Below are 16,954 nucleotides of genomic sequence, written 5' to 3' on the forward strand. Positions count from 1 at the left end.
GTGGATATCGCTTGGGTTTAACTCGTGATTGAGTGTTTGCGTTGGTTTCGGTTGATACATGGGTAAATTGAGTCTGAATTCCTTTGATTTCGAAATATATAAAGGATTCTTTAAATTTCGTTTTTATTTCACTCCGACTGTATGGAAATATTATGTTATTGATCTTGGGATTAGAAATAACAATCCTACTATTCAAACTAAAAATAACATTCTTCTAACGTTTGGTTTCAATTTTTTTACAATGCAACAATAGCAAATTTTCAAAAAATACATTATTCTTTTTTTTACAAAACTATCACTTCCAAATTACTATTAAAAAAATCTCCAGAAGAACAGAGACTAGATTGCCTAATTGAAAGGTACATAAGAAAGTCGACTACGTAACGCACCTACAACAGTAGTAAGAAGAGTTATAATTTTCATGAGCTATTGCGATTCAACTTCCTTCACGTATCGTTGTGCTCCATCCGAATTTTTTCGCGCCCTTTCCCTTTGATTTTTCTCGGCATTAGCCTTCTTGGTTTCCATTCGTCGCCTTCTCTCATTCGCGTCAACCCATAAATAATCCGACGGAATGTGGAAAGGATCGACTTCATGGCTTTCGCCATCGCTAGACGATCCCCTAAAGCTTCTCATCCACGACATCCACGATCTCGATCCCTCCGCCTCTTCGTCGTGGAGCTGCGTTGGGCTTGAAGGAGGCGTCGAGAACTCCTCTGACGCCTGAAGCTCCTCAAACTTTGTGAAGGTCACCAGAACACGAACTGTTGGGACAATCGGGATCGCAATCTACACACACAAGATCGATCGATCGATGAGTTTCATTCGTTCTTATACGCGTAGAAACATCTAATTTGTGTTTTCTTGACATGTATCGCGATTTTCGATAGAATCTTGTTCGACAAACTATAACTTCGCTAATCTCAAGAAATATCGCCAAATGATCGAATCAACAATCGAAGAAAGTACCTTGACGGGGAATGTCCCTGGAGGAAATTTAGTCGTCAAAAACTCCCGCAATCGTCTCACTGCCTTCACCTGATTCGACAGAATGTCGAGGAAAGGCAAGAGTTCGTCGGTTTTCAAAGGAAAATCCGGCGTTAGCCATAGAACTGGTCTCAGAGGCTTCTTTTGCTTGCCATCGCTCTTGGAGTCGACGGCGGCGCCCTTTTTGTTCTTCTTCTTGACCTTTTTGTTGTCTCCCGAATCCTCGGGAGGAAACTCGGTTGATAATTGACGATTTTCATTCGATTTGTGTTTGTCTTCTTTAGGTACCAACTTGATCTTGGTGCTCTTCTTGTTCCGGGCCAACCAACTCTTCTTCTCCTTCGTTGAACCAATCGATCCGCCGCTTTTGAACGAGGCGGGATCGAAGCTTTCATGCGCATCAGCGTCGTCATCTTCGAATAAACCATTCTCCTCAACGGAATCCAACTGCATTCTTTCTTCGGCTGTCAACACGTCGTGATACTCATCGTTGTCGCTTAAATTGGCTAATCGGTAATCGTCATTAGCTGAAGAAATCTGCTTCCCGTCGGGCGCGGCGGCGGCGGCGCCGGGAACTCTCCTCGACTTCACGCTCACTTGGACGTGATGCATATCGTAAACCTTCGCCTTCCAGCCCGCGACGCTCTCGCTCTTTTCCTGCCGTCGCCAATTCAATTGGGGAATGAGCTCGGCCTGAGAAACATCAATTCCCGATCTCGACATATTAACTTGCGACTTCTTTAAAGCGACTTGTCGCCTGACTTCGCCCTCCGATGGCCGAGCTCCGGCGCCTTCGAGCGCGTTCGTGATCTCCTTCTTCTTGTGCGCAAGAACGATCAAAGATCCGGGAGACAGCGATGTCTTCCCATCGAACGACGAATAGCCCTCTCCGAGGAACATAATCGTCCTGTCCGAGCGTTGAATCCGAAATCCATCGAATCCCGCCAGCGTCATGTCTGCGCGCAAGTTGCAGCCGCGCTTCAATATTCGATAAGTATCCGAAGGCGCGATCCTACCGATGAACGGAATCACCGAGCTCTCGAAGTTCCACGTTATCTCCATATAGAAATCGTGAATCCGAGATGCTGACGCCAAAATCCTCGGAAGATTACGGCACCATTTCGCCCACGAAAGAGGCTCCTTTCGCCTTGCTATGATCGTCGCGATGCTTTCGTCGACGCACACAGCCTCCTCGAACGCAGTCCATCCGTTCTCGTTTTGAAGCCTCCAATCTGCGCCGGCTTCCATTAAAATCTCGGCTGAAACAGTGTCGTGTAGCTGAACACAGAGGTGCAATGGAGTTTCCCTCCTCGGAACATCGCGCCTATCGATCACTGCGGACACAGCTTCTGCATCTGCTTCGGCTGCCAAAGACTCTGCCTCTGTGTTAACTTTTCCGGCCTTTGCTAGCTTCGGCAGCGCCGATACTATCCGTCTCAATGCGACGTGATCTCGGTTCAGTACAGCCGTATGAGCAGGGCTATGTGCATATTTCGATATATCCTCCATCGATGTTCTTCCTAATTACCTTTCATCTACTGTTCTTCCCCTTTCTGCAATCAATTAAAATCAATTCTACAGGCTATGTTCATCTTTCGATATATCCTCCATTGATGTTCTTCCTAATTACCTTTCATCTACTGTTCTTCCCCTTTTTCCAACCAAATCAAGTCAATTCCACACAATTATAATTTCGCCTCATTGTAAACCCTAGCCCTAAAAGAACCATAGAAATTCCGGCATTTCACAAAGCAAAAACGCCAAAAATCCATCCTAATCTGTCCCAATATGCGGGTTTCGACTGTAATTCCAACTCGATTAACGCAGAAATTACAATTTCTCTTCACCGAATCTCTAGAACGACTAAAATACGCAAAAATCCAAACGATTTCAAGTTCAACTCACCGATTCAAACCCTAGGAAAATCCCAATCTCAACACTGCATAATTGAAATGGAATCGAATTCCCTTGATTCAAGACGCCCCCCCTCCCCGCATCTAGCCACGGTTATTTCAAACCTCGTTAACCAGAAATTTCAATGTAGGCTATAGATTGCGCGAAATCGACGAAGGCGAAAATTTACCGAGATAAAAGGAGGAGAAATGAATGGGTTGGCAAGCTGATATTCAACTGGTTTTCTTCCATCTCCATAGCATGGAGTCGTTGCCTTCCCATGCACCAAATATCACTTTAATTTGCACCATTAAGTTTCGCCGACAAACAATATGCACCATTGAATATATATATATATATATATATATATGCGCGCGCGCATGGCAATTACGTGTTTTGCTTTGATGTTTTTCACATGTTTTTTCATTTATTCTGAAAATTACACTGAACTTAATTTGGATCTCTAAACTTAAAAAAAAATAATAATAATAATAATAATTTCCAGATGAACAAAACGGATAATCCTACTACAAGTAGGGATGGGAAATTTTTAAAATTTTCTTATTTTTGGCGGAAGGACATATATACCAACTGGGATATCTCTCGTGGGATAACAATATAAAAGTTTGAAAATATTTTTAAAATTTTAATTAATTTAAATATAATAAAAATTTGAATAGAAAATAAATATTTAATATGATATAAACAAATACTAAACGTGATATTTGAATAAAAAAAATAAATTTATTAAACAATATTTTAAATATAGATAAATTTATAATATAATATTTCTTTTTTAGAAATTTAAATTTTAATAAAAGAAACAGAACTTGACTTTACCAACATCAAAATCATCAAATTTTTTCCTTCTAAGTATTATTAAATCAAAGATATAATTTAAAAGTTAATATATTACAAAATATATATATACTAAAAACAAATCATATCATGTTCATCTAAACTTTTCCGAGACGATTACAACAACCACGTCCATTCAATGATGCTACAGTAAAACTAAAAACAACTGTCCCAACTATTTACACACGTTTTAAAACTTTTAACAATATTCTTCGACAATAAGTTTATATAAAAAAATATTACGTAAAATATTACATCAAATATTAATTTTTCATTTTAAATGGAACTTAAATATACTTTATTGTTGATTTTGTCAAGTTTTTCACTATTCATAAATTTTTTTCCCAATGTGACATTGAATTTTTTATTTCAATTTAATTAATATTTTAAATGATAATATACAAGATGAAAAAAAAATTAAAAAAAAAAACCGTACACTATTTTATATTTTTAGATTACACAAAAAAAAAAAAAAAAAAACAAACAAACAAACAAACACACCCCAAACTAAACACTTATTTTATTCTTATATTACACAGATGTATTTTTTCATCAAAATTTCACATCATATTTATTTATATCATATCAAACAATTTCAATTAAAATTTTTACTATTCAAAATCCAAATTCAAAACACAACCCACAACCAAACACACCCAAGTTTCTCAAAAATTGATTAGCAAAATTATATAGGATTTAAATAATTGAATAATAAGTACTTTTCATAAACTTGAATAAAATGGTTTATAGGGTAATACTATGAATTGCCCTCAATTAAGGAGAGATATGTTTTTTTCACAAAAAGCTTCATGGAGTTAAACGTTGTTAAGTAAAGATAATACTTCCTCCGTCTCATAACTATATATCCGTTTGCTTTTTGCACGAAGTTTTAGAAATATTAGTATTATATTAAGATGTAGTAAGAATAAAATAAAAATGACTATTAATACTGTGCGATATAAAGGTAATGACATTTGTGTAATATATTGTAAGTTGCAAAGGTATTTGTAACGTTAGGTAGAATTACTGGAAATTGGACAAACTAAAATGAAAAAAATAGATACCGGGAGTAACACCTTTTATTCAAAGTTGGAAATCAATTTAAAATCAAAAGAAAATTCAAACTATGTTATGAAGTTTATCACACAAGTCTATTTTAACATAAATGAGCAAACATGCGATGGTAAAAAGTACGTGTGCACAAAGAGTATTGTTGGTTTAAGTAAATTTTGGCCCTATTCATCAACACAGTAATTTAGACTCTATTCAGCCAGCATATACGTGCAAACAACATACTTAATGTTTCCACATAAAAAGTAAATAAATCGAATCACCGCAACCAAATGGCCACAACAACAGAGATATTTCAAGAAGATACTTGTGAAAGAAAGAGGGCTCACGATTACGATTTAAACATGTAATTTACACAGAAAATAATAACGCATAGCTCGTCATTGAAACTTACAGAAAAAAAATACCGTGTACGTCTTGTTGCTCGTGCAGCTACGTATTCTGTATGCTTGGGCTAGCGTCCTGCCATGTTATCGTTAATCACGTATGAAGTGTATAGGTTCAATCAAAAATAAATTATAACTGAAATAAAACAATCCTGGTAAAATGTCGTCCAGCTGGTGCGAAGGAAGCCATAATGTTTCTGGGGGGGCTGTTACGGATTGCTAGTCGGTTAGGCTAACACGTGGTGGCAAACATCTCACAGGTAAGTATATCATCCATGGATGTTGTGGACCTACCAGCGCCCAACACCGGAACAAGATTGAAAAATGGCACTTTTAGTACGTCTACTCCCTTGTTCATCTCACCAAATTCATTAAATGCATTGGTGAAGATTGCCGACAATGTTCTGTGGCTGGTAAAAAGATTTGCTGCGAAATAGATCCTCAAATTCTACAAACAATAGGATATGTCAGACATTGATCAAATGGGATCATACAGAATTTCCTAAAGATGTGAACAAAGAACATTTCTAGCCCTTAAATGCAGAGCAACATCACAAATCGACAATTCTAAAGGCTGTAATAACATACACTTTAACATAATCCAGTAGTCTCTTAAAACTTTACCGGGCAAATAGTGGGATGCAATAAAACAAAAAGAATCATAATGCGAGCTAAGCGTGTAGATTATAAAAAGTTGGATAGAAAATAGATGAAATCCTTGGGAGAGGGAAAAGCAGGTTTAGACAGGTGGTTCAGCCATATTCAAGTTAGAAACTATCAATCTAAGCAAAAAATCACTTCAATAGTTAAAAATGAAAATAATGATAATAATAATAATAACTAAAGAAACAAGTCACTACCTATGAAATGTGTTTTGCTATTCAGTAGGAAGGACATGTTTTAGAAGAAAAACAGTCAAACAGTAATACCATTTAGAAGACTAATGAGATAGTTTTTCTATTCTAAAGTTTTTTTGGCTCCTTATTTACCCTTGAGCCCTAGGCTCTTGCTTCACACATTGTGCATTTCTTCAAACAAATATTTTGTGCAACTCTCATAACATAAAAGTAATACTATAATCACATGACGACCTTTTTTCGTTGCATTATTTAGTAGTTATTTAAACATACTTCTATTTTTGCTAAGTTATGGTTTTAATTTTATAAATTTAAAGCAATTGAAATTATTAGTTATTTTACATATAAATTATTTTATTTGTAAAAAATATATAAATTTATTAAAATTAAGGTAACATAGAAAATTTAAATATTACTAATTTATTTTTTATCACATAAATTTTATATTAAATGAATAATATAGAATAACTTTATTTGAAATTATAAGTACCGTGAAATAATGAATTAATCAACAATTAACATAATAATATACTCCTTCCGTCCGCCTCTAAGGTCTCATTTACCTTTTGCGTCATTGTACTTAATATTAAAAATATAATTTGTATATTTTTTTTTGTATAAATTTCTTTATATTAGTATTACAAGACACTGAAATATTTTTTGCAATTTTTTTTTTAATTTGTACTATATTTTAATATAATAATTAATATTCAAAGATTAATATGCAAAAAATAAATAGGACCCTTAGAGCCGAACGGAAATAATATATGTGTGTGAAGATTCTAAAAATAAAATATAAAAATATCATTAATTATAATACCAAATAATTATTTTACCAAACACTATACTACAAATTACTAATATATCCGGCTAGTCGAACTAGATAATTGAATCAGCTAATTCCAAACACCACCTAAATCACAATAATGGCAGAGGAGATGAATGAAAAATCGAGGACAGTGGGAAAGAAAACGAACCATGATGTCAGCCCAAGAAAAACCACTTTCCAGAATGACCCCATCAAGAAGATAGATGCAGAATTGTGCCAGCCTTAGGATTTGTTTTTCATAACTCATTGTACATTCTGAATCATCATCACAAGCAGAGTTATTGCTTTCATGGTTGATTTTTGCTGCAACTTCCTCCGACACAGACACAACGGCTGTAAATAGAGTACCGCTAATAACACATTTCTGAAGGCAATTCTCATGCCAGGTTCTATGCTGAAATCCCCAATAATCTTGCCTCACACATATATCTTGTGAGCTCACACGAGTGGGAGCCTCAATATTTTCCCCAGTGTAAAGCAAAGGCTTTACTTCTACCGAAGCCCTGGGAACAAAGCCACAAAAGCTAGGAATTATTATTTCATGTCATTGAAAGGTACCATAAGCTAAAAGTACTCCCTACACAAACCCTTCGAACGAATAGTTCAAGTAAACTCATAGCATTATACAATAGTTTCTTTTGAAATTATTTATGCAGAAATTGGCAGATGATTCAAAAATCATAATAGCAACTGCATTGGCCACGTGCGAGGAAACATAAAGCAGGTCACCTTTTAGGCAGGTCAGGAACGAGAATGTACAGAACAACAGGATTGTTAACTATATACTTGTTGGATTTGCTTCCACTATTTAATCCCAATTTCATTTTCGCAAGAACAGAATCCTTCTGATTCTCAATAGAACTTCTGTCTGATGTGTTCAAAGACGCTGAACAATAAACAATTAAGGAAATAGAAGATGTTGCCACTGAACAGTTGAAACATTTAGCAACAGCTTCGCTGTTGAGTAGGGCTTGTTGTAACTCAAGTGCGGGACCCTGATCGCAGAGCAACATTGTTGGTGGGTTGAGTCCCAACTGACCAGCCATATACAAAATATCTTTATGCAGAGTTGCCTGGATCATAAGCACAATATAACAGGTTTTAGTGAGTGAGTTGACTGAAAACAATTATATAGCACGCACATTTATAAGGATTACAAATGCACATTTACAATGGATCCTGGTCAAGAGGACTTTTTGAGACCCAAAAAAATAGAGAGAGAGTGGAGACAGGGCCAGCCAGTGTTTAGTTCTTTAATTCCAAAAAAAAAAAGTGTTGCCCCTTTTCCGCTACTTTATGTTGTTTTAAGTATTGGATACTGGTAGCTAAATTTGAATCTCCATAATTTGTAAGCAAGAAGCCATCAGTCCATAGATTGAAGTTTCGATCGAATCTACTATTGAAATTGAAGAGAATAATTTATTGGTAATGTGGGTATGTTGGCCTTACAGAGATTAATGAAAGATATCAAAAAGAGGAAGTTAGCAGCAGGTTCATACAGGATATCGAGGATGTAGGAATTTGGTAGCCAGGACATGTTTCATTTGTCATTCAAGCATAAATAAAAGATGAGAACAGAAAATTGGTATTCTCAATGGAGATGGTTTTAAATATAAATTCAGTACGCCAATTATCATAGGAACAGCAGTTGGCATCCTGGATGGGAGCTGAATAAGAAGCTTGTGACAGTAAGCCAATTGACTGAACAAAAACATTGAAATCTGTGGATTGAAAAGCAAATAGTAGTTCAAATCACTAGTCATACATTTCAATCAACTGATCGGGAAGGTGAAATAATTTCACAAGGACGTTGAGAAGAGAACTTTTCATAGACATCAAATCTCTCCTTAAATAGGAAAACATAAAATAAATATGAAATAATCCCCAAAGAAAAGTCAAAGTTTGATCTTTGAGATAATGAAAAGATACAGAACAAATTTCATTTTTAAGCAAGCAAATTGAGCATATGGAAATGGAGGGGAAGATACTTAAGGGCCTAATTGAAGCTAATACTAATTACCATACCATAAGTACTCAAGGATTTTACTTGTTGTGATATGTATATGCTATACAAGTATACATTAGCACTAATGTAAATTATGTGCTTCCATCTATACAAAAAAAAAAAATGGAAAAAGAAAAGGGATATATGAAGAACAAAATAACAAGAGAGAGCTAATACAAAAGAAATTTGAATGATATCTAACCTGGCTGTATGGACCAATACAACTAGGAGCCCACTCGGAAATACTTTGCACATGCAAAACATTTTTACTTTTATCCTTTGACACCAAGACTTCGATGTACGCTCTTCCCATACCAACTTTTGATAGAGGAAGTTCTATGGTAGAGCGTGATGGCACACCAAATCGACACTTATCTTGAGTAATAAATTTCACATATTCTTCATTCGCTGGCACAAAATCCTTCATGTTGTCTATGTATAGATGGATATAAAGAACATCCTCCCAAGAGCAATTATATTCAACAAGCAGCAGTTCAAGTCTTGTTAGAGCCACCTTAAGATCATCTCGTACATCTGCCGAATTACTGAATTAGAATGATAATGCACCCAAAAAATAACCAAATATAATAAAATGCCATACCAACTGAGGCTTTAGAAGAATCCTGCAACCAGCAAGCAATTGAAATACTGTTATCCTTCGCGGATTTTGAGATGTGAAGTTCTTTTCTCATATCCTGTGCTAAATCTGATACCATATCATTGTTTAGTGATGAAGTTTTCAACATGTCTTGGTAATTTCCCACTACTTCATGTACCAAATTGGATACCCCTGTGGGGACCACATTGCTTTTTCCATCAACATTGGCAGACAGTGAGTCCAACTTTCCTTCCAAATGATATTCCACAGGATGAAGAACCCCAACAGGAGCTATTTGATCTGGTGAATGTAATTCAACTAGATATTTATCTAGTACAATACGAAATTTCTGGAAAAGATGTACAGGTTAGAATATAAACAGAGAGAGGGGTTTAAAAAAGTTTAATGTTAATTACACAGATTGCAAAAAACATTCAAATCCTCAAAAGAGTAAGATCAGAAAAATGCAAGCTTACTTTGAAGAGGGGGCAGTCCAAAGTTAAAGTTTCATATTCTCCTCCTTCTCCACATACATTAATGCCATATAAACTGCCAATAGAACAGAACAACAATGACATGAAATTTATATGCAACAGAATAATAATTATAAGTTCCCTAGCCTACCCTTTAAGCTTCTGAAGATGAGACTCTAAATGTCTAATTTCCTTTCCCAAGTGGTTTGAAGGGTCCAACCCTATAGCTGCAACCTAGCAAAGAAAAAATAGGTAGTTCAAGCATATAATAAGAAGTTAGAAATTAAAACTGATAACGAGAAGGGTTTTATTATTATTATTGCTATTATGACTGAGAATTTCCTCAAATTCACATGGAGTAAATCAAGCTACAGGAGAATAAACAATAATTTTGGGTAAAGTGTCTCTAATACAGAGATTAGAATTACAACTCAGGGACTGACAATTTTCCATGTTAAGCAAGATCTAGATAAACTAAAGGCCAGAAGATTACATGTAAGATGTATGAAAAAGCTAGATCGAAAACCGGTAAACAAATAGAAAGGAAAGCTTGCACACCTTCACAGTGACGGCAATGATTTCACTTTGTATCTGGAACAAAAAAGAAATTATAATGGTTTAGCATTTCAACTATCAACATAGAATAGAACCAAAAATCTAAACACAACCACCACACCTATAACTTATAAAAATTAAAAATTCTACCATTTCTTGAAGCAACTGCGACTGATCTTGCTTCCACAAATAAGCCAAAGAAACAAGCCCTAACCTAGAACAAACACTTTCCACACGTAACCTCTGATAGTCAGATGCAATTGCACCTGAGGAGACTGCAGAAATAGAGGGTATCTGCCGTTTTACTTCCTCTAAAAGGATGAACATATCTTCAACCTCATCACCAGGAGTTGTACTGTAGCTAAGAGCATGATGCCTGTGAAGCCAAAAATAAGTTTTAACGATTGACTATTGATTTAGCTAAAAAAACAAAAATTAAGGCAGCAGGATACACAGTGCAATGTGGCTGACACGAAAGACAGAAGCTAAAACTGAAATGAAATAGAAGTATGATTTCGACTTGAAAAATAAAAAAATGAAGGTAGCAAGTCAGTTACATGTGTGAAAAATTCATTCAATCATGCTTTAAAAGCTTATGATCAAGGTTAAATGTTCCCTTTGTACAACATGGAAGCTACATCAACTCTAAGTAGCATAATACAATCTAACTTGCTTTAGAATCCCAATAACAAAGATTGAATAAAACCAACAATCAAACACAGGTCAAGCTATCAATGAGATTGAAGAGCGAATATTATTTTGGATATCCAATCAAACACAAAATGTGACATAGCTTTCCATGTAGTTGAAAATCTAATTATACCAAAAGCTTCCAATTTAAGGACTTGCCTGGTGGACCCATGAATTCGTCTTCGAAATAATGGAATTCCCATACATTGTGCATAGCTGACAACTATCTGATGCCCAACCTGCAATTGAAATTCAACTTGAACACCTTTAACTAATTAAGATACTACAAACTAAGATATACTCATTGACTATATTTAAATATATATATTATCATTGCAGTTACTTGTCATAGAGAATAGCTTCAATAATATATTCCACTAAACTAGAAATACACATGAGTTTAGTCAAGGTCAATCAAGCAAGTACTATAGTCAATGAAGAGTTCTAAATAATAATACAATTGCATCCTAATTTAGTTATTTTTCCATTGACATATTCCATTGTAGAAATGAAAATGCAGCGACTTAGCATGCACTGACTGAAATCCCCTTACAGAGAATAATGGCTAGCTTTGGAGTGGAAGGAATATAAAAACACTATGTGCAACAAAATTAAAGATTTTTTTTCTCTCTTTGTGTATCTTCGTTTCCAGGGACCACGTTAGACAATCATCAATCATGTTAAAGTTCAAGACACTTTACAATATACACAACACAATCCTCATATAAAAACACAATAGCTTCCAGTATCCTACCATATCAAATTTATTTATTCAAAGCTCTAAATGTAAGGAATAAACATCCCAACCCTAACACACACACAATAAAATTAGTTCTATTTCATATCAATCAAGATGTGGGACTGAAACGAAAGGAAAGCAAGCAAAGCCTTACTGTTTGATACATGTAACTGTCAATCTCATCCTGTGCGTCATCAACAGGCATCAAATTTGCCAGTGCCACAATCTGAAAAGAGCCATAATTCAAACGACAAAAGTAAATTCAGAACAGAAACGGACTCCAAAACAATTACAGACACAGTTACATTCAATCAAAGATAAAGAACAACCTCGTGTCCATATTGCTGGCACTTCATCATTGCATAGCAACTGTCCTTACCGCCACTGACTAGCGCCACCACTTTCATCGTCGGCACCACGACTGAGCCTTGAAATCTACTTGACTAAAATTCGAAAACCAAAAGTTGACTACGGTATAATCATCCACAAAGAATCTTGTCACTGATCCTCTAAGTGCAATAGTGTATTCACACAATTCCAGTTCCGGCCAAATATTAAGCTCAAGCTCAAAGAGACTTCTAATGCAGCCAATAGAGCCGATTCACCGTTATAGATTTCAGATTATTAACAAACACGGCGAGGTTTTTCAGTAACTACGCCGTAGAAACTTAACTAGAGTAGTATCTGGGAAAAATTACCCCAAAATTACACACCTTAGAAATTGACGGCTGTCGTGAGTATAGAAAAGGATGCTGCTTCCGGAAAGTGGATGGTCGATGGTGCCGACGTCGCCGTCGCCGTCACCGCCGTTTAGGCAAGTGTCCGGCGCGTAGGTAAATAGATTGGATTCGATTGTTGACTCTGGAGAATTTCAGACGGCAGAATAATGCGGAGTGTTCCTGTTTTTTGTGTTTATGTATAAAATAAAGGAAGCATGTTATTGTTTCGATGAACACATAGGTTTGTTTGCTCAATTTCTTCCCCCATTTTTTTTTTTTTTTATAATAACACACTTCCCCTTATTATCCTCTTAAAAAAGTTGGTCATCCTTCAAATATAATTTATCTCTATTTTTTATTTTATTTCGTCTAATATAATTTATATTTTTTTTTCGTAATATAATTATACATTTTAATTATATTTTTAATTTTAAATTTTTTAATTTTAATTAAATATTATTTAATTATTTTAATCTTAATCAATAATTACTTTTATTATATAATAATTATTTTTACTAATACACTCGTATTATTATATGGGACAGAGGAAGTAACATTTAAAATAATAGAGACACCCTCGTTTAAATTCTTTGAATAAGTCAACTTTCTTATAACTTTTTATTAGTAATTTTTTTTTCCTATTTAACTCTTCATCATAAATTATTTATTTCGTTTTTTTATTATCAATAGGGTATTTTCTATACTTAACACTTTAAATTATCTATAAGGTCTTATACTATTTATTTGTTGTTTTCATATAATTTTTAGTATTACTATTTTTTAATATCTTAATCTTTTTTACTGTAATATAGTAATATTAGGTAAAAAATATATATATATAGTCTTCTTCTTGCTTATAAGGATGACCGAGAACTATATTTACTATCAATAGAATTAGATGCTACCTTAGTGGATATTTTTTAAAAAAAATTAAAGTGTAAATAGAGATAAAATTAATATTCTATTCGTTCTAATTCAAACTATCATTTTTATTATTTTTTTATATTCCACACAAAAGTATCACTTTCTTTTTAATAAAATTAATTGTACACTGATATATTACAAATATATTATACTCTTAATTTTTATTTAAATTACAAATATATTATTCCACGTACAATTATTTTATACAAAAATTCAAATAGCAAAAACGTTAAAATTTTTTACACACTTTCACTAACTAATTAAATCGTATTATTTTTTAATTTATTACAAAAATCTCAAAATGCTCATTTCAAAAGGGACAAAGGGAGTAATAATTTAACAAGAGTTCAATATATAGCTCCACTACAAAAGCTATTTGTTACATTGGATTGCGTTCGAAGATGATGCAAATATGATACGTATGTATCTAAATTTAAAATTGATGATGATTGATATGATAGTATTATCGAACACCGAAGCAATCCGTAGTTCAAAATCTTACATGTATTGTTTGTCTATCAAGATATATTATCTAGTATGTTAATATTAATATTAACTCGCTTTTTTTTTTTTTTTTTTTTTTTGTGCAGAGACATTGACATATAATTTTAAATAATGAAATAATAATTGTCAGATCGAAACCATTGAATTCCTTTTTTCGCTCTCTAGCCAAGAATAATCAATTTTTTTTTTTATGCCAATGAGTTTTGTATTACAGTGAAAATTTATGTTGTTGCCACCCGTTGTTCTTTCTATAAAAAAAATGACGACAAGAAGATGAGTTTTGTATATAACAAAGGGGGTTGTGAGTGGTGTATATATATCGTTTATCATGTAATAAAGGTTTCATTTCGCATATGTAACTTTAACATGCAACATACATGTGGTGAACATAATCTTTAGAATTGAGGCTATCCACGTGCCGACTCTCCATGGATAGCCAAGATCATAAAAGAGAAGTTAAGGATAACTGCGTTGTATAGACCAACTAATATAGTAAAAGACATAAAAGTTAACTACAAAGTTAAAATTAGCTATAAGCAGGCATGGTTAGCAAATAAAATTGCAGTTCAAACTATATATAGCGTAGAAATGCGTGATTTTGATAAATTGTGATGATACTGTAATGACGTGAAACAAATAAATTTTGAAAGCATTGTTGACTATGAGACAAAGCCAGTGTCTAAGAGAAGGGAGATGTTACTTCTGATACCCCGACCCGCAAGCTACGCAGAGTGGACGTGTCGAGATTATACTAGTCCTACAGATCAATACGAGTCATACCAGCGCGCTTTATCCTTATTTACGCACACTCTGAAAGACTTTCCAGGGAGTCACCAATTTTGAAATTACCTTAGAGCTAGCACGCTTAGCTCCCGAAAAAAGGAAAGTATATATTGTTGACATGAGTATCTATTCAATTCATTTAATCTATTTAATCTCCGATGGCATAACACTGGCTCACATATATACATGAGTTAGCCTAGCACTAGCCCAATTCTGGGATATCACATCCTCCCCCACTTAAAAATGCAACATCTATATTGCATTCTAAGAATTCATCAACTGTTTTTCCCGTTAATACTCTGGTCAACGACTATGAGTTGTTGCCAATTGGCTTTGATACTAACTGTTAACACCCCGGCCCTTTAGTCATGTAGATCGGGCATTTCGAAGTTAGACTGACCCCAAAAGTCAACACGAGCATTTTCAACGTGTTTTGTTCTCACTCACGCACACTCTGAAAGATTTCTCGTCACGAAAAAACTGTACTTAGATTTCTAAAAGTAGACCCGAAAATTTTTGAGTCGTGTCTAACCCGGCACGCTAATGAACCGAGCCGTGCCCGGGTCCATAAAAGTCGGACCGTGCATGACCACACCTGATTTATTAAAATTAATATTTAATACTATTTAATATATATATTAACAACAAATAAAAATAAAAACACAAATTAAACTATGGTTTAATGATAAAGTTTCTGTGTTATGTAGATATAGTTGTGGGTGTAATTCTTATGTAGACTACTTTAATAAAGTTTTTATTAAATTATTTTAAAATTAAAAGAAAAGAAAAAAAATATTTTTTTAAGTAAATATGAAGCTTATTATGGTATAACGAGATGCAAACACTTAAAGGATACATATTTCTATCTATATGCATTGATGAATTGAACGTATATATGGCAAAAAATAGTCACGGTCTAAAAATTCGATCATAATTCAGTATAATTTTCAAAAATTAAGATAGAAAATTTTTGAATTGTATCTAACCAACATGCCAGCGAAGCAGGCTGTTACAAAAAAATAAACGCACCAAAATGAAGTTGAATTTCACCTGAAGTGAGGCAAAACTACAGTTCAATCAATCTTTATTTAAACAATCTAGAGTACAATTGTACATGAAAAGGACACCAAATCTTATATTCCTAAATTTTCCTATTCCCTCTATTCCAACAAATAAAATTATGACACATAGAGTGAGGAGAGAGAAAAAATTAAAAAATAGTTTATATGAATATAATTTAAAATTTATATATTTTAAAAATTTATATTTTTATTACTTATTAATTTTTTTTCTTAAAAATTATTAGTTTTATTATTCTATTATTTAATTGTAAAAATATAATTTATTTATTTTTTTAAATATTACCGTAAAAAATACCATTTAGATATAATTATAGGAATAGAATATTACATAAATTATTATTTAAATAGTTTTTTATATAACATTTAAATTTTAAAAAATATATAATATGATATTTTGTAAAGAATAATATAATATATATATATAAAATAATAAATTTCTTAATAATAATCTAAAATTATATCTAAGCAATTCTTGAGATGAATTTTTTTTTTAAAAAAATATGATAAATTAATATAAAAATAAAAATAAAAAATAATTTGAGATATAATTTATATTTATATTTTGAAATAAACAAAAATGATAAATAACAAAAATATAATTTTAAAATAAATAAATTTTAAATTTTATTCATATTCTATCTCTTATATATATATATATTTTTTTATCTCTCTCATTCATATGTCAATAATTTTATTTGGTGAAATAGAGGAAAGAGGGGGATTTGGGAATAGAGGATTTGGTCCCATTTTTAAGAGTACACCTTAGATTACAAGGGCACAGGCCATGCCTGATCGGGCAGATTTATTAAAATATCTATTTTACCAATTCTTGTTGTAAGTTGGACGGTAAAAAATCTCTCCACTGAATAGTAAGGGTTTGTTTTTTTTATTTGATTTGAAAATTTTTATTTAAATTTGATATTAAAATAATGTATGATACACATAAATTTTTAAAAAAATATATAATTAAAAATCTCATTTAGTTTTGTATATTTAATATT

At 33.1% G+C, this 16,954-nt stretch overlaps 2 protein-coding genes across 4 annotated transcripts; both read right to left on the minus strand.

Moving 5' to 3' along the window:
- Nucleotides 1–224: 224 nt before the first annotated feature.
- On the minus strand, nt 225–3,569 carry LOC127256105 (uncharacterized). 2 transcript variants are annotated; one of them, XM_051281939.1, is made up of 3 exons: nt 3,071–3,569; nt 970–2,984; nt 225–789 (listed from the first exon to the last, which is right to left on the minus strand). In XM_051281939.1, exons 2-3 carry the CDS (start codon nt 2,494–2,496, stop codon nt 427–429), a joined length of 1,890 nt encoding a protein of 629 aa, XP_051137896.1. In that variant the 5' UTR covers nt 2,497–2,984; nt 3,071–3,569; the 3' UTR covers nt 225–426. The 2 variants fall into 2 exon arrangements, with proteins under 2 accessions (XP_051137896.1, XP_051137895.1); XM_051281938.1 differs by having other exon boundaries at nt 970–3,569.
- A 1,253-nt stretch (nt 3,570–4,822) lies between these two features.
- On the minus strand, nt 4,823–12,871 carry LOC127256410 (diphthine--ammonia ligase). 2 transcript variants are annotated; one of them, XM_051282416.1, is made up of 13 exons: nt 12,655–12,689; nt 12,271–12,384; nt 12,096–12,167; nt 11,362–11,441; nt 10,663–10,888; nt 10,516–10,548; nt 10,109–10,191; nt 9,961–10,033; nt 9,488–9,833; nt 9,089–9,420; nt 7,611–7,954; nt 7,030–7,384; nt 4,823–5,643 (listed from the first exon to the last, which is right to left on the minus strand). In XM_051282416.1, the coding sequence occupies exons 2-13, from the start codon at nt 12,346–12,348 to the stop codon at nt 5,428–5,430; spliced, it is 2,238 nt and encodes a 745-aa protein (XP_051138373.1). In that variant the 5' UTR covers nt 12,349–12,384; nt 12,655–12,689; the 3' UTR covers nt 4,823–5,427. The 2 variants fall into 2 exon arrangements, with proteins under 2 accessions (XP_051138373.1, XP_051138372.1); XM_051282415.1 differs by having other exon boundaries at nt 4,824–5,643; nt 12,271–12,519; nt 12,655–12,871.
- Between the last annotated feature and the right edge of the window lie 4,083 nt (nt 12,872–16,954).

This window comes from Andrographis paniculata, unplaced genomic scaffold (genome assembly GCF_009805555.1).
Source record: "Andrographis paniculata isolate CXL003 unplaced genomic scaffold, ASM980555v1 Contig55END, whole genome shotgun sequence".
NCBI classification, from domain to species: Eukaryota; Viridiplantae; Streptophyta; class Magnoliopsida; order Lamiales; family Acanthaceae; genus Andrographis; species Andrographis paniculata.

What these genes read in the sequence shown, in the direction of transcription:
- LOC127256410 (XM_051282416.1), bottom strand. Translation starts at nt 12,348, where the DNA reads ATGAAAGTGGTGGCGCTAGTCAGTGGCGGTAAGGACAGTTGCTATGCA. An exon ending in TCATTGCCGTCACTGTGAAG is followed by an intron (nt 10,192 to 10,515) that starts GTGTGCAAGCTT and finishes TTTCTTTGCTAG; the next exon opens with GTTGCAGCTATAGGGTTGGA. An exon ending in TTTCTTGGGCTGACATCATG is followed by an intron (nt 5,644 to 7,029) that starts GTTCGTTTTCTT and finishes TATTGTTTGTAG; the next exon opens with AATTTGAGGATCTATTTCGC.
- LOC127256105 (XM_051281939.1), bottom strand. Translation starts at nt 2,496, where the DNA reads ATGGAGGATATATCGAAATATGCACATAGCCCTGCTCATACGGCTGTA. An exon ending in CAGGGACATTCCCCGTCAAG is followed by an intron (nt 790 to 969) that starts GTACTTTCTTCG and finishes TTGTGTGTGTAG; the next exon opens with ATTGCGATCCCGATTGTCCC.